Genomic DNA, 20,271 nt, shown 5'->3' on the forward strand with positions numbered 1-20,271 from the left:
GTACTGTACAGCCTAAATTTCTCTTGTCTGTTACCCTGATTTGCTCATTATCGTCCTTTTCTGTTATGGCATTTGTGGATTCAGGCGCTGCCCTGAACTTAATGGACTTAGAGTTCTCCAGACGCTGTGGTTTTTCCTTGCAGCCTTTGCAGAGCCCTATTCCCTTAAGGGGGATTGATGCTACACCATTGGCCATGAATAAACCTCAGTACTGGACACAGTTGTCCATGTACATGGCTCCAGCACATCAGGAAGATTGTCGTTTTCTGGTGTTGCATAATTTGCATGATGTTGTTGTGCTGGGTTTTCCATGGTTACAGGTGCATAATCCGGTGCTGGATTGGAAATCTATGTCTGTGACTAGTTGGGGTTGTCAAGGGATACATAGTGATGTTCCTTTAATGTCAATTTCCTCTTCCCCCTCTTCTGAAGTTCCTGAGATTTTGTCGGATTTCCAGGATGTATTTGATGAGCCCAAGTCCAGCTTCCTTCCTCTTCATAGGGACTGCGATTGTGCTATTAACTTGATTCCTGGCTGTAAGTTCCCTAAGGGCCGACTTTTCAATCTGTCTGTGCCAGAGCATGCAGCCATGAGGAGTTATGTAAAGGAGTCTTTGGAGAAAGGGCATATTCGCCCGTCTTCGTCACCGTTGGGAGCTGGATTCTTCTTTGTTGCCAAAAAGGATGGCTCCTTGAGACCCTGTATAGATTATCGCCTTCTCAATAAGATCACGGTCAAATTCCAATACCCTTTACCTTTGCTTTCTGATTTGTTTGCTCGGATTAAGGGAGCTAGTTGGTTTACTAAGATTGACCTTCGAGGGTTCTTGTTCGTATTAAACAGGGTGACGAATGGAAAACAGCATTTAATACGCCCGAAGGCCATTTTGAATACCTTGTGATGCCATTCGGGCTCTCTAATGCTCCATCTGTGTTTCAGTCCTTTATGCATGATATCTTCCGGAATTATCTTGATAAATTCATGATTGTATATTTGGATGATATTTTGTTTTTTTCCAATGATTGGGAGTCTCATGTGAAACAGGTCAGGATGGTATTTCAGATCCTTCGTGCTAATGCTTTGTTTGTGAAGGGGTCTAAGTGCCTTTTTGGAGTTCAGAAGGTCTCTTTTTTGGGTTTCATTTTTTCTCCCTCGGCTAGAGAAATGGATCCTGTTAAGGTCCAGGCCATTCATGATTGGATTCAACCCACATCTGTGAAGAGCCTTCAGAAATTTTTGGGCTTTGCTAATTTTTATCGCCGTTTCATTGCTAACTTTTCCAGTGTGGTTAAGCCCCTGACCGATTTGACGAAGAAAGGCGCTGATGTGATGAATTGGTCCTCTGCGGCTGTTGAGGCCTTTCAGGAGCTTAAACGTCGTTTTACTTCTGCCCCTGTATTGCGTCAGCCGGATGTTTCTCTTCCTTTTCAGGTTGAGGTTGACGCTTCTGAGATTGGGGCAGGGGACGTTTTGTCTCAGAGAAGTTCTGATGGTTCTTTGATGAAACCGTGTGCCTTCTTCTCCAGAAAGTTTTCGCCTGCTGAGCGTAATTATGATGTCGGTAATCGGGAATTGTTGGCTATGACGTGGGCATTCGAGGAGTGGCGACATTGGCTTGAGGGAGCCAAGCATCGCGTTGTGGTCTTGACCGATCATAAGAATCTGATTTACCTCGAGTCTGCCAAGCGGTTGAATCCTAGACAAGCTCGATGGTCCCTGTTTTTCTCCCGTTTTGATTTTGTGGTCTCGTATCTTCCGGGATCTAAGAATGTGAAGGCTGATGCCCTCTCTAGGAGTTTTTTGCCTGATTCTCCGGGAGTCCTTGAGCCGGTTGGTATTCTCAAGGAGGGGGTGATTTTTTCTGCCATCTCCCCTGATTTACGGCGGGTGCTTCGGGAGTTTCAGGCTGATAAACCTGACCGCTGTCCAGTGGGGAAACTGTTTGTTCCTGATAGATGGACTAGTAAGGTAATTTCTGAGGTTCATTGTTCGGTGTTGGCTGGTCATCCTGGGATTTTTGGTACCAGAAATTTGGTTGCTAGGTCCTTTTGGTGGCCTTCCTTGTCGCGGGATGTGCGTTCTTTTGTGCAGTCCTGTGGGACTTGTGCTCGGGCCAAGCCTTGCTGTTCCCGTGCTAGTGGGTTGCTTTTGCCTTTGCCGGTCCCTGAGAGGCCCTGGACGCATATTTCCATGGATTTTATTTCGGATCTTCCTGTTTCCCAGAAGATGTCAGTTATCTGGGTGGTTTGTGACCGGTTTTCTAAGATGGTCCATTTGGTACCTTTGCCTAAGTTGCCTTCCTCCTCTGATTTGGTTCCATTGTTTTTTCAGCATGTGGTTTGTTTGCATGGCATTCCGGAGAATATTGTGTCTGACAGAGGTTCCCAGTTTGTTTCTAGGTTTTGGCGGTTCTTTTGTGCTAGAATGGGCATTGATTTGTCTTTTTCTTCAGCATTTCATCCTCAGACAAATGGCCAAACTGAGCGAACCAATCAGACCTTGGAAACCTATTTGAGATGCTTTGTGTCTGCTGATCAGGATGATTGGGTGACCTTCTTGCTGTTGGCCGAGTTTGCTCTTAATAATCGGGCTAGTTCGGCTACTTTGGTTTCGCCTTTTTTTTGTAATTTTGGTTTTCATCCTCGTTTTTCTTCAGGACAGGTTGAGCCTTCTGACTGTCCTGGTGTGGATTCTGTGGTGGACAGGGTACAGCAGATTTGGACTCATGTGGTGGACAATTTGACGTTGTCTCAGGAAAAGGCTCAACGTTTTGCTAACTGTCGTCGGTGTGTTGGTCCCCGGCTTCGTGTTGGGGATTTAGTCTGGTTATCTTCTCGTCATGTTCCTATGAAGGTTTCTTCCCCTAAGTTCAAGCCTCGCTTTATTGGTCCTTATAAGATTTCTGAAATTATCAATCCGGTATCTTTTCGTTTGGCTCTTCCAGCTTCTTTTTCCATCCATAATGTTTTCCATAGATCTTTGTTGCGGAGATATGTGGTGCCCGTGGTTCCCTCTGTTGATCCTCCTGCTCCGGTGTTGGTTGAGGGGGAGTTGGAATATGTGGTGGAGAAGATATTGGATTCTCATTTTTCGAGGGGGAAGCTTCAGTATCTGGTCAAGTGGAAGGGTTACGGCCAGGAGGATAATTCTTGGGTTGTTGCCTCCGATGTCCATGCTGCCGATTTGGTTCGTGCTTTTCACTCGGCTCGTCCTAATCGGCCTGGGGGCTCTGGTGAGGGTTCGGTGACCCCTCCTCAAGGGGGGGGGGTACTGTTGTGAATTCCGTTCTTGGGCTCCCTCCGGTGGTTGTAAATGGCACTTTTGTGAATTCTGCCCTTGGGCTCCCTCCGGTGGTTTTGAGTGGAACTGCTGCTCCTTGGGTTTAGCATTAGCAGCCGCTTCCACTGATCGTCTCTCCTGGCTCTGCTATTTAGCCTGGCTCTAGTCTTCAGCCAGTGCTAGCTGTCAATGTTTCTTGGTTGGATTCAGATCTCTCCTTGGATTTCTCTGACAGCCTGCTTCAGCAAAGATAAGTCATTGCTTGTTCTTTTGGTTGTCCACTTGCTGTGGACTTAATCGTTCAGCTCATGTTATGTTTTTTCTTGTCCAGCTTGTCAGTATGATATATTCAGCTTAGCTGGATGCTCTGGGGAAAGCAGATTTGCCCCTCCACACCGTGAGTCGGTGTGGAGATTATTTTTGTAAACTCTGTGTGGATTTTTAGCTTTTAAAGGGAACCTATCACCCCGTTTTTTAAGGATTAGATAAAAATAGTGTGAAATAGGGGCAGAGCTGGGCTTTACATTAGTGCCTCTTTGGTGCCTTTACACCCCCGTTAGGCTGCCGAAATACCTTAGTGAAGTGTCCGTTTTGTCCTGTCACTCAAGCTGGTCAGGTCGGATGGGCGTGGTCACAGCGCTGTTTGTCCCCCAGGATCCTGCTCATCATTACGTTGGTGGCGTAGTGGTGTGCGCATGTCCAGCAGATGAATCCACTGCCCAGGAGATGAATAACGGCGCGGTCTTCGCTATTCAGCCGTTTACCGGTGGGCGCGGCCATCTTTCCTGTGGCCGCGCCTGCGCAGATGGAGCGCTCTGCTGCCCGGGGCTTCAGGAAAATGGCCGCGGGATTCCGCGCGTGCGCAGATGGAGATCGCGGCGGCCATTTTCCTGAAGCCCCGGGCAGCAGAGCGCTCCATCTGCGCAGGCGCGGCCACAGGAAAGATGGCCGCGCCCACGGTAAACGGCTGAATAGCGAAGACCGCGCCGTTATTCATCTCCTGGGCAGTGGATTCATCTGCTGGACATGCGCACACCACTACGCCACCAACGTAATGATGAGCAGGATCCTGGGGGACAAACAGCGCTGTGACCACGCCCATCCGACCTGACCAGCTTGAGTGACAGGACAAAACGGACACTTCACTAAGGTATTTCGGCAGCCTAACGGGGGTGTAAAGGCACCAAAGAGGCACTAATGTAAAGCCCAGCTCTGCCCCTATTTCACACTATTTTTATCTAATCTTTAAAAAACGGGGTGATAGGTTCCCTTTAATACTGACCGCACAGTATCCTTTTCTATCCTGTCTAGTTAGAATTGGCCTCCTTTGATAAATCCTGTTTTCATTCTGTGTATGTCATTTCCCTCTCCACTCACAGTCAATATTTGTGGGGGGCTATCTTTCCTTTGGGGATATTCTCTGAGGCAAGATAGCTTTCTGTTTCCATCTTTAGGGGTAGTTAGTTCTCAGGCTGTGACGAGGTGTCTAGGGAGTGACAGGAACATCCCACGGCTACTTCTAGTGTTGGTGTTAGGATTAGGAACTGCGGTCAGTACAGATACCACCTCCACAGAGCTTGTCCCATGTTGCTCCTTAACCACCAGGTCATTACACTTCCCCCCTCTGCAAATCTCTTCACTGGCTCCCATTCCCTCAGCGTATCCAGTCCAAATTACTAATACTGACCTACAAAGCCACCCATAACCTGTCTCCTCCATATATCTCTGAACTAATCTCCCGATATCTTCCCTCACGTAATCTCTGGTCCTCCCAAGACCTCCTTCTCTCTTCCACACTTATTCGCTCCTCATCCAATCGCCTCCAAGACTTCTCCCGAATATCCCCCATCCTCTGGAACTCTCTGCCCCAACACGTCCGACTATCAACCACAGTCGGATCCTTCAGACGGAACCTGAAAACTCATCTCTTCAGGAAAGCCTACAGCCTGCACTGACCTCGCTGCTTCCTCATCACTACCGAAGCTACCGCCTCACCAACACCGGAGCTCCCGCAACCCCCAACCTACTGTCTCCTTCCCCATAATCCTGTAGAATGTAAGCCTGCAAGGGCAGGGTCCTCACCCCTCTGTATCAGTCTGTCATTGTTAGTCTGTCTACTGTAAGTGATATCTGTAATCTGTATGTAACCCCTTCTCATGTACAGCACCATGGAATCAATGGTGCTATATAAATAAATAATAATAATAATAATAATAATCATACCTGTAGCAGTTCTGTTGCACTCACTCGCTCTTCTGGATTTTTGACTAGACACTGGGTAATAAAATCTATGAACTGTTTAGACCAATTTTCTGGTTTTCGAAGCGTTGGTGGTGGGTTTGATGGAATCATGAAAATAGCCTGAGGAAAAATAAAAATAAACATAATATGATGAACTGCTTTGGAGCCATATTGTGTGCTTGTGTTCACAAATCTGGAATGCCACATTCTTTGTATTGGCTAAGAAAAACATCATATACACCCTTAACCATCCTATAGACACCTGGAACATATCTATAGTCAAAGAAAATAGTTTAGTGGGAATGTATTGAAGCTTTGTATAAAGGGTAGTACTAGGTCAGAGAAACTGGCAATTAGATTAGAATATATTTTCTTTTAACATGAAGTTTCGGCTAACGGCCTTCACGCACCTTAGATAGTTTGGCTACCTCCTTCATATACAGAAATGCTTGGGAAATTTACCTTTACTCTATGCAGTGTGGAAAAAAGCAGAAAAACTGAACAAAATGCTCTTGATGGATTCTATTCTACCTGGTGACTGTCCGGATGCCATTTACCGGTTGTTCTGACAGCTGAAACATGCTGCCCGATATACAGGCAGCAAGTAGCAGGCACTGGCTGTCTGATTGCATCCTAGAATGTTTTTCACTGAAATGTAGCAGCGTTTTAGAGTCCAACACAGTTTAATAGCCGCGGGGGCCAAGCGGCACAGGAGACTATATGTGTTATGGACCTGGTGGTTAGGAGCACCCGGAATGACCTGATGAGTAGACTAGTAATCGGAACAAGCTCTGGGAAAGTGGGAACTCTGCTGACCGCAAACCCTACTCCTATCACACACACTAGAAATAGCCGTGGAGCGTACCTAACTCTCCCTAGACGCCTCTTCACAGCCTAAGAGCTAACTACCCCTAAAGATAGAAATAGAAGCCTAACCTTGCCTCAGAGAAATTCCCCAAAGGTAAAGGCAGCCCCCCACATATATTGACTGTGAGTTAAGAGGAAAGTCACAAACACAGGAATGAAACAGGTTTTAGCAAAGGAGGCCAGACTTCACTAAATAGACAGAGGATAGAAAAGGAAACTATGCGGTCAGCACAAAAAACTACAAAAAACCACGCAGAGTATGCAAAAAGACCCTCCACACCGACTCACGGTGTGGAGGTGCAACACTGCACCCCAGAGCTTCCAGCTAGCAAGGAAATATCATGATAGCAAGCTGGACTAGAATTTAGCAGTACTAAGAAATATATTCAGGCAGCAGTAACAACAAATAAACTAGCAGGGACTTAGCTTCTGCTGGAGTAGACAGGTCCTCAGAGAAGTCCAAGAGAGATCTGAACCAATACTGATACATTGACAGCTGGCATGAAGTAACGATCTGAGTAGAGTTAAATAGGGAAGCCAGCATACCAATAAACGAGGGCAGCTGAGAAAGCAAACCTCAGAGACCAGCAGTTCCGCTCAAAGCCACCAGAGGGAGTCCAAGAGCAGAACTAACCAAAGTACCATTCATGACCACAGGAAGGAGTCCGAGAAATGGAATTCACAACATATATGGACAGGTGAGTCTCCGATGACTGCGCTTCGCTAGCTGTCGGGCAGTGAAAGAACTAGAGAGATGCCATGCGTGTATGGGGAGAGGTCTATCACTGAAGGGGAAGGGACGGGGAGAAGCTGCCCAATTAGTCTCCCGAGCAGCTCAGTCCCTGGCAGCTATTATGCAATGTTTGTTCTTCTCCGAAACGCTGCGTCATTAAACAAACTAGTCGCAGGCATTGCTCAGGTGTGATTTTAACCAATTCTGCCACACAAACACTCTTCAAATCCTGAAGTTCTGTGGGCTTCTTCTATGAACTCTAAGCTTTAGGTCCTTACATAAATTTTCCTTGGATTTGGGTCAGGTGATTGGCTAGGCCATTCTAGCAGCTTTATTTTCTTTCACTGAGACCAATTGAGAGTTTCCTTGCCTGTGTGTTTGGGATCATTGTTTTGCTGAAATGTCCACTCTCATTTCATCTTCATCGTCCTGGTAGATGACAGTAGATGTTTATGAAGAATGTCTAGGAAAATTTGTCCATTCATCCTTCCTTCAATCACATGAAGTTTACCAGTGCCGTATGCTGAAAATCAGCCCCATAACATGATGTTCCCACCTCCAAACTTCACTGTTGGCATGGTGTTTTGGGGGAGTGATATGCAGTGCCTTTTGGCCAAGAAACATTTTGGTCTCATCTGACCAGACTATATTCTCCCAGTATTTCACAGGCTTGTCTAAATGTTGAGCAAACTTCAAACGTGCTTGAACATGCTTTATGTTCAGCAATGGAGTCTTGTGTGTTGAGCGTGCATACAGGCCATGGGGGTTGAGTGCATTACTTATTGCTTTCTGTGAAACAATTGTACCTGCTGATCCCATGTCTTTCTGCAGCTCTCCACTGGTGGTCTTGGCTCTTAGACAACCAATTCTTTTCACTCCTATGTCTGAAATTTTTTGGGGAGCATCTGGTTTTGGCTGGTTTATGGTGAAATGATGATTTTCCACTTCCAGATTGTGGCCCCAACAGTGCTTAATGGAAACTTTAGTTGTTTAGAAAATTCTTCTGCAACCTATGCCATCAGTGTGTTTTGCAACACGAAGATTGTGAAGGTCTTGATATAGATCAATGGTTTTACCCATCATGAGATGTTTCTTCAGTGGCACCTTGGTAAGGAGATACCTTCTTATAGGCCATAAGTTGAACCAGCTGATATTATTTTTCACTAAGTGTCAGCATTGCTTTGTAATTACTGATAGATTTCATCTGGTGTCATGACTTTCCATGGCGTTTTGCCACTCTTTTTCATGTGTTCAATACTTTTTCACTGTATCCTTTTTGATTTTTACACATAACTTAATTTATGGACATCTATGGTTTGATTTCTTTGCCTGTTTTGATTGGATGGGTTGTTACTGACATCTGGTGATGTTAGAAATAAATTTACTTAAGTATTGAATACGTCACCAATTTTCTATTTCACCAGCTGTACATGGCAGAAATCATGCATCCAGGGTCTAATACATGCTCCCTATTGATTGGGCAGCATGTATCAGATGTCAGGATCCCTTTAAACTGGCTAGACCCATTAGACAAACCTGACAATTCCATCAGGCCAAACCAGCAATTATTAGATTAAAAAAAAATACATTTGAAAAAAATATATATATTCCAGTGCGGAACTTTTCACTGGAATGAGAACAGAAATGTCATAAATGTTCTTGATTTTGCCTCCTGTCCAGCTGGATGAAAGAAAACGCAGTCTGAACAACTTTTTTTGGGAAGCCAAACAAAAGGATATCAGCGTCGCATTGCAACATCAGATCTAATCACTCTCTATAGGATTGAAGTATGACTTTGCAACCTACCGCAACTGTGACACCGGGTCGCAAATGTTTCCAAATGTGCTCAATTTTCTGGCACTGGTTACAAGCCGAATTAGGCTACTTTCACACTAGAGGTCCCCGACGCTAGCGTTGTCTCCACCGCATAACGGGGGCAGCGGATGCATTTTTCCAGCGCATCCGCTGCCCCATTGTGAGGTGCGGGGAAGTGCGGGGAGGTGGGGGCGGAGTTCCGGCCGGGCATGCGCGGTCGGAAAAAGCGGACCGTCGGGAGCAAAAAACGTTACATGTAACGTTTTTTGCTCCCGACGGTCCGCCACAGCACGGCGCAACCGTCGCACGACGGTTGCGACGTGGGTCATTGCGTCGCAAATGCGTCGCTAATGTTAGGCAATGCAGAAAAAACGCATCCTGCAAGCACTTTTGCAGGATGCATTTTTTCGGCAAAACGACGCATTGCGACGTAATGCAGTTAACGCCAGTGTGAAAGTAGCCTAAGACTTACATAACATAGACTTCAATACAATCTAGATGGACATACAAAAATTCCTGATAAAAAATATATAACTGACCCTATGTAAAATATAAAACTGGCCCTATATATGAAAAAAATATATAAAAAATTGGCCACACATACAATATAGAACTGACAATATATAAAATATAAAACTAACCCTATATGGCCGGCCTCACACTCAGCGTATGTAAATACGGTCTGTTTTTTACGGCCGTAATACGCAGAAAAGTCCCCAAAATAGTGATCCGTATGTCATCCGTAGGCAGGGTGTGTCAGCGTATTTTACGCATGGCATCCTCCGTATGTAATCAGTATGGCATCCGTACTGCGAGATTTTCTCGCAGGCTTGCAAAACTGACATCTAATGGATTTATGTGCTCAAAAGTTCGTTAAAACATATATACAGTATATCTATATCATATATATATATATATATATATATATATATATATATATATATATAATCATTGAGACACATATATATATATATTCTGTATTTATATTTAATTCAGCGCGATATATGTGAAAAGCCGGTAATTCAATTGCCGGCTTTTCATTTCTCCTTCCCAAACCCGACAGGATATGAGACATGGTTTACATACAGTAAACCTCATATCTCATATCCCCTTTTTGTTTGCATATTCCACACTACTAATGTTAGTAGTGTGTATGTGCAAAATTTGGGCGCTGTAGCTGCTAAAATAAAGGGTTAAATGGCGGAAAAAATTGGCGTGGGCTCCTGCGCAATTTTCTCCGCCAGAGTGGTAAAGCCAGTGACTGAGGGCAGATATTAATAGCCTAGAGAGGGTCCATGGTTATTGGCCCCCCCTGGCTACAAACATCTGCCCCCAGCCACCCCAGAAAAGGCACATCTGGAAGATGCGCCTATTCTGGCACTTGGCCACTCTCTTCCCACTCCCGTGTAGCGGTGGGATATGGGGCAATGAAGGGTTAATGTCACCTTGCTATTGTAAGGTGATATTAAGCCAGATTAATAATGGAGAGGCGTCAATTATGACACCTATCCATTATTAATCCAATTGTACGAAAGGGTTAAAAAAACACACACATTATTAAAAAGTATTTTAATGAAATAAACACACAGGTTGTTTTAATATTTTATTGCTCTCTCAATCCACCTGAAGACCCTCGCTCTGAAAAATAATAAACCAACAATATACATACCTTCAGATGATCTGTCACGTCCCACGAAGTAAATCCATCTGAAGGGGTTAAATCATTTTACAGCCAGGAGCTGCGCTAATCCACTCGCTCGTGCCTGTAAACCCCCGGGTACTGAAAGGAAAGCAAGATGATCTGTAGTTACCTTGAGTTGCGGTGATGCGCCCTCTGCTGGATGTCCTCATATGAACTCGAGCGTGGGAACTTTTCCAAGGCTCCAGTTCATGAGGACATCCAGCAGAGGGCGCATCACCGCAACTCAAGGTAAGTACAGATCATCCTGCTTTCCTTTCAGTACCCGGGGTTTACAGGCACGAGCGAGTGCTTTAGCACAGCTCCTGGCTGTAAAATGATTTAACCCCTTCAGATGGATTTACTTCGTGGGACGTGACAGATCATCTGAAGGTATGTATATTGTTGGTTTATTATTTTTCAGAGCGAGGGTCTTCAGGTGGATTGAGAGAGCAATAAAATATTAAAACAACCTGTGTGTTTATTTCATTAAAATACTTTTTAATAATGTGTGTGTGTTTTTTTTAAGCCTTTCATACAATTGGATTAATAATAATTCCAGATGTGCCTTTTCTGGGGTGGCTGGGGGCAGATGTTTGTAGCCAGGGGGGCCAATAAACCATGGACCCTCTCTAGGCTATTAATATCTGCCCTCAGTCACTGGCTTTACCACTCTGGTGGAGAAAATTGCGCATGAGCCCACGACAATTTTTTCCGCCATTTAACCCTTTATTTTAGCAGCTACAGCGCCCAAATTGTGCACATACACACTACTAACATTAGTAGTGTGGAATATGCAAAAAAAAAAGGGATATGAGATTGTTTACTGTATGTAAACCATGTCTCATATCATGTCGGGTTTGTGAAGGAGAAATGAAAAGCCGGTAATTGAATTACCGGCTTTTCACTAACACCGCTGTGTATTTCTCGCAAGTCACACTGCTGGTCCGTGTGGAATCTGTACTTTTCTCGCCCCCATAGACGTTCATTGGCGATTTTTTTGCGCAATACGGTGACAAACGCAGCATGCTGCGATTTTCTACGGCCGTACAAGACCATACATTACGGATGCGTAATATACGGCAGATAGGAGCTGGGCCATAGAGAATCATTGGGCCGTGTGTTACGGACGTAGTTTATGCGCTCATACGTCCGTAAAACTCGCTAGTGTGAGGCCGGCCTATAAAATATACAACTGACAATATGTAAAACAGTACTGACTATGTAAAATATAATACTGCTCCCCCTATAAAAAAATATAAAATTGGCCATATATAAAACTGACAATACATAAAATGTAAAACTGGCTGTATATAAAATTTTAAACTGACCCTATATAATCTAAAACAATGGCCCTTAAAACTATTTCAAATATTTAAATGCATTACTTTGGCTGTGAGAACTCTGCAGCATAAATGCATTTGCTGCCATAAACGTGTCATCTGCTCTTCTATCTAATACTCTAACTTGATTTCATTTATCTGAGCGGATTTCAATCAATAAAGATTCCTGGGCAGAGTCCCAAGATGAGGCGGACGGGCAGTAAGAGTACAATAGGGCCTATAAGTGGATCCATTACCTAAAGATCAATCACTTGGGAGGGGGAGGATTGTATGACAAGTTAAACAAATTCTGTAATAACAGACGCCATTGAGGTGTACGCATAATACAAATGGCTCATATTCCATTTCCTGACAGTTGTACTGAGGGCACTTAGGCGTTTCCACACGGAAAAATAAATCAGCTTTAGTGTATACTTATATTGGCCTTAAAAGTAATTTGTCACCAGGTGTATACAATGCCACCTAATCTGCAAGCAGCATAATGTAGAGACAGAGACCCTGTTTCCAGTAACTTGTAATTTGTTACTAGTCTGCTACCTGAATCACTGTTTTATCATCAGGAGATTATTTCTAGAGGACTAGTAAACCTGCTGCCATGTAGTCCTCAATATTTATGAGCTCGTTGTAACCATGCCCCCAAAACAGCTTTCTGCCTATGCACTGTGTAAACAGAAAGCTGCCAATCAGTGGTGTAGGAGGGGTAATACAGAGCTCAGTGTTCAGAGAACTCAGCCCATTCAACATTGATGTTATCAAAACTGCAGCAGGCGGCCCAGTAAGTGATACATCACTGGAATCTGGGTCTCTGACCTTACATCATGCGGTTATCAGATGGGGTAGCAAAAACCTGGTGGCTGATTCCCTTTAACCCATTCACAACATGTGCCTTGTCCCTCCCATTTATGTGGGCTCCAGCGCTGAGCCCACATCTTTCCCGGCACATGTCAGCTGTTTTGAACAGCTGACATGTGCCCCTAACAGCAGGTGGAATCGCTGTTAACCTGTTAAATGCAGCTGTCAATCACGGACAGTGGCATTTAATGTGATTGTGCCAGAGGCACGTCACTAATCCTGCCCTGCCCATCGGTGATCCCGACACATGATCGCGGGTCACCGATGGGTCGGCATGACAACCAGAGGTCTCCAGTAGACCTTTATGGTTGTCATTGGTGGATTGCTATGAGCGCCACCCGGTGGTCGGCGCTCATAGCAAGTGAGCATTTCTGCTACATACAGGTGATCTGATCATCACCTGTGTGTAGTAGTGGCGATCAGGTTATCTAGTTTCCCATGGAGACTATTGAGTCAAGTGAAAAGTAAAAAAAAAAGTTTTTATAAATATAAAAAAAATCTAAAAGTTAAAATCATTCAAAATAAAACAATAAAAAAACATAAAATGTACACATATTTGGTATTGCCGTGTTCAGAATCGCCCAATCTATCAAGCTACAAGAATTAATCTGTAAACAGCGTAGTAAAAAAATAAAAGTCAAAACGCCAGAATTACGGGTTTTTGGTCACCGCAACGTTGCATTAAAATGCAATAACGGGCGATCAAAAGATTGTATCTGAACCAAAATGATATCAATAAAAATGTCAGATCGTTACACCAAAAATAAGCCTCCATCCAAGCCCGAGATCACGAAAAATGGAAACGCTACAGGTATCGGAAAATGTCGCAAATTTTTTTCTTCTTCACCATTTAAATATAATAACCTGGAGAATCATAATCATAATGTCACTTTTAGCATTTGGTGAACATTGTAAAACTATGCAAAAAAACAGTTGTGGAATTGCACTTTTTTTGCAATTTCACTGCGCTAGGAATATTTTTTCCGGTTTTCGAGTACAAGACATGGTAAAACCAATGATGTCGTTCAGAAGTGCAACTCGCCCCGCAGAAAATTAGCCCTCACGTGGCCATATTGACGGAAAAATAAAAACGTTATGGCTCTGGGAAGGAGGGGAGCGAAAAACAAACGCAAAAACGAAAAAGGGCCGCGGCATGGAGGGGTTAATTGCAAATACTGTTTAAATGTATGATAACTATTTTGGGTTGTAAGGGACACTCATCCACCTCCTGGATGATTACAGTGATCACATCATAGTCGGATTCCAAGGAGAGGCCATATTATATATTCAGACCGTGCAGCCATCAGTACATTGTTCTGTTATTGCCATATACTGGGAGAAAAGGCTACCTCCATACGCCAGAGGCAGAGTGCTGAGTGACAGCCCATTCATGTCACTGCAAACAGGCTTACGGGAATGATGCCAGCCACCATAGTTCCTAGTTACATGCAATCATTAACGGGGTACCAGGAGAGACGAAGGGGTTTAGTTTTAGGGACAATTTGTTTGTTTTTTTCTTTGCTAGACAGGAATTTTTTGCAAAAATTCCCAATGTCGCAAAACCATTACAAATATCAATGTGGTTAAACTTACGGACTTTTCTAAAACATTGAAATACCATAGTTACATTAGTCCTGGTACAACTTCCTCCTGCACATGGGATTTCCATGGTTCTTCTTTAGAAAATGTGAGAAATATCTGCAATAAGGGGCAAGTCCATGGTACAAACCATTATGTTTTACGGCAAGTTTTTTTCCCCAGCTTTAGCGTGAAGGAGAAAAGATAAAAGTTGCCTATACACCCAACATAACTCTTGGCTAATATCTCCTAGCTTTCCATAGTGCTCCCGATGGGGAGAGTGGAGTAATGCTGACTTTACATGGCACAATTCAGCCCATTAAATGACTACTGATTGGCCCCTCTTTCTGAGCCATTTATTCCATGGCGCTTTACATGTGGGGAGGGGTATACATAATAGAAACAAGTACAGCAATCTTAAACAATACAAGTACAGGAGGAGAGAGGACAAAAGCAGAAACAAAAGATCAGACAAGTACAACAATACAATACAACATGCCCGATCCTTCTATCCTCATGACATCTGCTATAGAGGGTTTATTTAGATGCCCCCATACACATTGGATTATCAGACAAAATCAACAGATCCTGCCAAAATCCATCTAGTATGGACACCATAAATTATTAGAGTCCACAGTGCGCCAGAAATATCCATCATAGACACATCCGGCACAGTGTTCGATTGCATTGTGAACAGAACCTAAGCTGTACTGAGCTTAATAGGGGAACGCCAGTGAACAGAAGACGGTGTTTATTAACATAAGTATTAATAATGGAGTCCTTTAGGATCTCAAAAAAATAAGGACAGCCTATCCCAGAGGTCCTTATAGCTAGGTCTCCAGCTGGGTCACCCTCTGGTTGGCAGAAGGTACATATTGGTGACACCAAGGCATCGGTAAGTATGCGGAAGGAAACACTGCCTGTTAAATGCTTTTCACATGAATTTTCAGTAGTCAACTTATTGTTTCCCTTTTCATAAAGAAAAATCATGGAATGTACTTGTAATGTCAGATCTGCAGAATCCACGTCTCGGAGACCACAGCACTTCTCTGGTAGATCACTGTCTCCCTCTTGTGGATCTCATACAGGTTGCTTCAATATTTATGAGGAATGGGATCCAGCAAAATGAAAGAAACGATATCACAAGTACCACCTAAGAGGCATCCACCCTAGAAGTCAATGCCAGACCCTTTATAGAGAGTTGCAACATGGCCAGGGAGAAAAATCAATCCGGAAACTCGTTTCCAGACCGCCTGTTTTGGGGTGTTTGCCCCTCATCAGTGCGGAGCAGAGTCTGGCTGGCTTAGTGTGACATCCTTGAGGAAGTATTGGTTCCCCTTAACCCCTTACCTCTAGGGTGATTTTCCTTTTTTTTTTTTTCTTTCCCCTTTTCCAAGAGCCATAGTCATATGATAACCTCTTATTGTAAGTCAAGTTGTAGTTTTAAATGACATTCAATTTACCATATAATGTCCTGGAAAACTTGTGTGTGGCCAAATGGTGAAAACGAAGCAATTCTAAGGGTATGTGCACACGTTCAGGATTTTTCGCTTTTTTTTTTGCTAAAAAGCTCGATAAAAACACATACATATGCATCCTATCATTTAGAATGCATTCTGCAATTTTTGTGCACATGATGCGTTTTTTCCGCAAAAAAAACGCATCGCGGTAAAAAAAGCAGCATGTTCATTAATTTTGCAGATTTTTCGCGTTTTCCCGCTATTTAATGCATCGGGAAAAACGTGAAAACCCACCACAAAAAACGCATAAAAAACGCGAAAAAAACACATGCGGATTTCTCGCAGAAATGTCTGGTTTTTGTCAGGAAATTTCTGCGAGAAATCCTGAACGTGTGCACATAGCCTCAATGTGGTAAAATGACCTGGCAATATGATTCCCCAGGTCAGTAAGATTACAATTATGTGATATCACACTTGTAAAGTTTCTTTTTTTTTATTTAAGTGGTAAAAAAAATAAAAATAAATCTGAAAATTTGTTTAAAAAAAAAAAAAAGCATGGGTTTGTCCTTTTTTGTCATTTTCTGTTAATAACCTTTTCATTTTGCCATCGAAGGAGCGGTGTGAGCTTGTCCTTTGCATGGCCAACTAATTATTTTATTGGTATCATTTTGGGATATTATTTGACATTTAGATAACTTATTATTGCATTTTTGGGGAGTGGTCGATTGACTAAAAAAATGGCAATTCTGGGGTTTCGAATTAAATTTTTTTTTATTTACAGCGTTTATTCTTCTTATCTATATAAATATAAAATTATTTCAGAATACTTCTATGGAAGCAGAGATACCAAACGTGTTATTATTTTATTTCTCTATTATAAACTTAAGAAACGGGGGTAATGTACACTTTTTTCATTTATTTTTAAAAATATTATATTTTTCACATTACTTTTTGGCCAATATAGTGGACTCTGGTTGATCATACTGTCTCCTGCTGTGACCGACAGCGGGATTTAACTACAACAATTGAATCTAGTTTTGGTCGCTTCTATTAAAGGTGGCTGCTTGCTGTGCATAGCACAGAACCCGACATGTGACAACACGTATGGCACACGTTGGTAAGGGGTTTAGGAGACCAGAGGAGTATGGAGTCTTACAGGCAATGCGCCAGGTCTGAATTAAAGAGATTGTCCAGCTTTATCACAAAAGTCTGTAGTTACTATGTGATTGCGTGTAGCATGCGCTGTGAGGATTCTCCGATGCCAGCGGCGAGATCGATAAGTCATGTGACCGCAAATATGCGATATGCCTACTCTCTGACGCCACATTCTGACAAGATTTGCGTAGACTAACTCAATTCGCTTTGATTAGATGTGCATGGCCTCACTCAAGTAGGAAGTAGGCATCACATACTTGTCGTAATATGACCGCCTGGTCTTGCCTCCGACACCAGAAAATCCTCACAGCTCTGAGAATTCACAAGTCGGCGGTCACATAGAGCGACTGCAGACTTTCATGAAAAATTTGGGCAAGTCCTATAAGGATATGAAGGTGCTATATTCACAGTATAGAGGTTGCCATAAACAGCAAAAGCCCCAACATACATGCCTGAGGCATCAAAATTAGATGGCGAGCCCTCTGGACTGACATGGATGGACACAGAGTTAGAATATGTTGGTGGAATATTATCAAAACAAATGAAATAAAATTTCATAATTTAATTGTAATACAAAATTGTATAAATCACATTTTAGATGTCTTCAAACAGCATAATAAATGGTTTCCATTCAGTCATAGTCACCATTAGTAGTTCTTACCCTCATTGGGTGAATATCAGCATATGGCGGCTTCCCTTCAGCCATCTCAATGGCAGTTATGCCAAGGGACCAAATATCTGCAACACAATTATAGCCAATCTCTTGGATCACTTCTGGAGCCATCCAAAATGGAGTGCCAATAACGGTGTTCCTCTTTGCCATAGTATCCTGATGAGAAATAACCAATAACTAAACATGAAGCAGTCATACTTTATACTTAGCGTTACCATAAACTGAAGTCCTTTAATCTCGAGACCCGTGTCTGCCGCACATTGGAGGTCATCATCAGAGACTCTGACTTCTCCATCGCTGCCATGTTCTACTATGACAATCACTCTTCCTGGAAATATCCACATATTAACCCCTTAGTGACAGAGCCAATTTGGTACTTAATGACCGAGCCAATTTTTACAATTCTGACCAGTGTCACTTTATGAGGTTATAACTCTGGAACGCTTTATCGGATCCCGCTGATTCTGAGATTGTTTTTTCGTGACATGTTGTACTTCAAGTTAGTGGTAACATTTCTTCGATATTACTTGCGATTATTTATGAAAAAAATGGAAATATGGCGAAAATTTTTAAAATTTTGCAATTTTCAAACTTTGTATTTTTATGCCCTTAAATCAGAGAGATATGTCACAAAAAATAGTTAACAAATAACATTTCTCACATGTCTACTTTACATCAGCACAATTTTGGAAACAATTTTTTTTTTTGTTAGGGAGTTATAAGGGTTAAAAGTTGACCAGCAATTTCTCATTTTTACAACACCATGTTTTTTTTAGGGACCACATCACCTTTGAAGTGATTTTGAGGGGTCTATATGATAGAAAATAACCAAGTGTGACACCATTCTAAAAACTGCACCCCTCAAGCTGCTCAAAACCACATTCAAGAAGTTTATTAACCCTTTACGTACTTCACAGGAACTAAAACAATGTGGAAGAAAAAAATGAACATTTTACTTTTTTTTGCAAACATTTTACTTCAGAACCATTTTTTTTAATTTTCACAAGTGTAAAAACAGAAATTTAACCACAAATTTTGTTGTGCAATTTCTCCTGAGTACACCGATACCCCATATGTGGAGGTAAACCACTGTTTGGGCGCACCGCAGAGCTTGGAAGTGAAGGAGCACCGTTTGACTGTTTCAATGCAGAATTGGCTGGAATTGAGATCGGACGCCATGTCGCGTTTGGAGAGCCCCTAATGTGCCTAAACAGTGGAAAGCGCCCACAAGTGACACCATTTTGGAAACTAGACCCCCCAAGGAACTTATCTAGATGTGTGGTGAGCACTTTGAACCCCCAAGTGCTTCACAGAAGTTTATAACGTAGAGCCGTGAAAATAAAAAATCGCATTTGTTTTCACAAAAATGATTTTTTCGCCCACAAATTCTTATTTTCACAAGGGTAACAGGAGAAATTAGACCACAAAAGTTGTTGTGCAATTTCTCCTGAGTACGTCGATACCCCATATGTGGAGGTAAACCACTGTTTGGGCGCACCGCAGAGCTTGGAATTGAAGGAGCACCGTTTGACTTTTTCAATGCAGAATTGGCTGGAATTGAGATCGGATGCCATGTCGCGTTTGGAGAGTCCCTGATGTGCCTAAACAGTGGAAACCCCCCACAAGTGATACCATTTTGGAAACTAGACCCCTTAAGGAACTTATCTAGATGTGTGGTGAGCACTTTGAACCCCCAAGTGCTTCACAGAAGTTTATAACGTAGAGCCGTGAAAATAAAAAATCTCATTTTTTCTACAAAAATGATCTTTTTGCCCCAAAATTTTTATTTTCACAAGGGTAACAGGAGAAATTAGACCACAAAAGTTGTTGTGCAATTTCTCCTGAGTACGTCGATACCCCATATATGGGGGTAAACCACTGTTTGGGCGCACCGCAGAGCTTGGAAGAGAAGGAGTGTCGTTTTACTTTTTCAATGTAGAATTGGCTGGAATTGAGATCGGACGCCATGTCACGTTTGGAGAGCCGCTGATGTGCCTAAACAGTAGAGACCCCCCACATATGACACCATTTTGGAAACTAGACCCCTTAAGGAACTTATCTAGATTTGTGGTGAGCACTTTAAACCCCCAAGTGCTTCACAGAAGTTTATAACGTAGAGCCGTGAAAATAAAAAAATCGCATTTTTTCTACAAAAATGATCTTTTTGCCTCCAAATTTTTATTTTACCAAGGGTAACAGGAGAAAATGGACACCAGAAGCTGTTGTACAATTTGTCTTGAGTACGCCGACACCCTATATGTGGGGGTAAACCACTGTTTGGGCGCATGGCTGAGCTCGGAAGCAAAGGAGCGCCATTTGACTTTTCAATGCAAAATTGACTGGAATTGAGATCGGACGCCATGTCGCGTTTGGAGAGCCCCTGATGTGCCTAAACAGCAGAAACCCCCCAAAAGTGACCCCATTTTGGAAACTAGACCCCCCATGGAACTTATCTAGATGTGTAGTGAGAACTTTGAATGCCCAAGTGCATCACAGAAGTTTATAATGCAGAGTCGTGAAAATAAAAAATATATATTTTTTAACAATAAAGATTTTTTAGCCCCCAAGTTTTTATTTTCACAAGGGTAACAAGAGA

General features: G+C 42.8%; 2 protein-coding genes across 2 annotated transcripts in view; one reads left to right on the forward strand and one right to left on the reverse strand.

The window, feature by feature from the left end:
- The window catches only part of RIMS4 (regulating synaptic membrane exocytosis 4), a 1,070,250-nt gene that overhangs the window by 57,810 nt on the left and 992,169 nt on the right, over positions 1-20,271 (forward strand). The window lies entirely within an intron of this gene.
- Positions 1-20,271, reverse strand: part of LOC143765477 (serine/threonine-protein kinase 4-like) — a 61,297-nt gene that overhangs the window by 16,372 nt on the left and 24,654 nt on the right. The window contains exons 6-7 of the mRNA XM_077252171.1: positions 17,664-17,831; positions 5,504-5,641 (exon numbers count right to left, since the gene is read on the reverse strand). Of these exons, the coding sequence (XP_077108286.1) occupies positions 5,504-5,641; positions 17,664-17,831 (306 nt within the window). The remainder of the gene's footprint in view (positions 1-5,503; positions 5,642-17,663; positions 17,832-20,271) is intronic.

This window comes from Ranitomeya variabilis, chromosome 4 (genome assembly GCF_051348905.1).
Source record: "Ranitomeya variabilis isolate aRanVar5 chromosome 4, aRanVar5.hap1, whole genome shotgun sequence".
Classification (NCBI taxonomy): Eukaryota; Metazoa; Chordata; class Amphibia; order Anura; family Dendrobatidae; genus Ranitomeya; species Ranitomeya variabilis.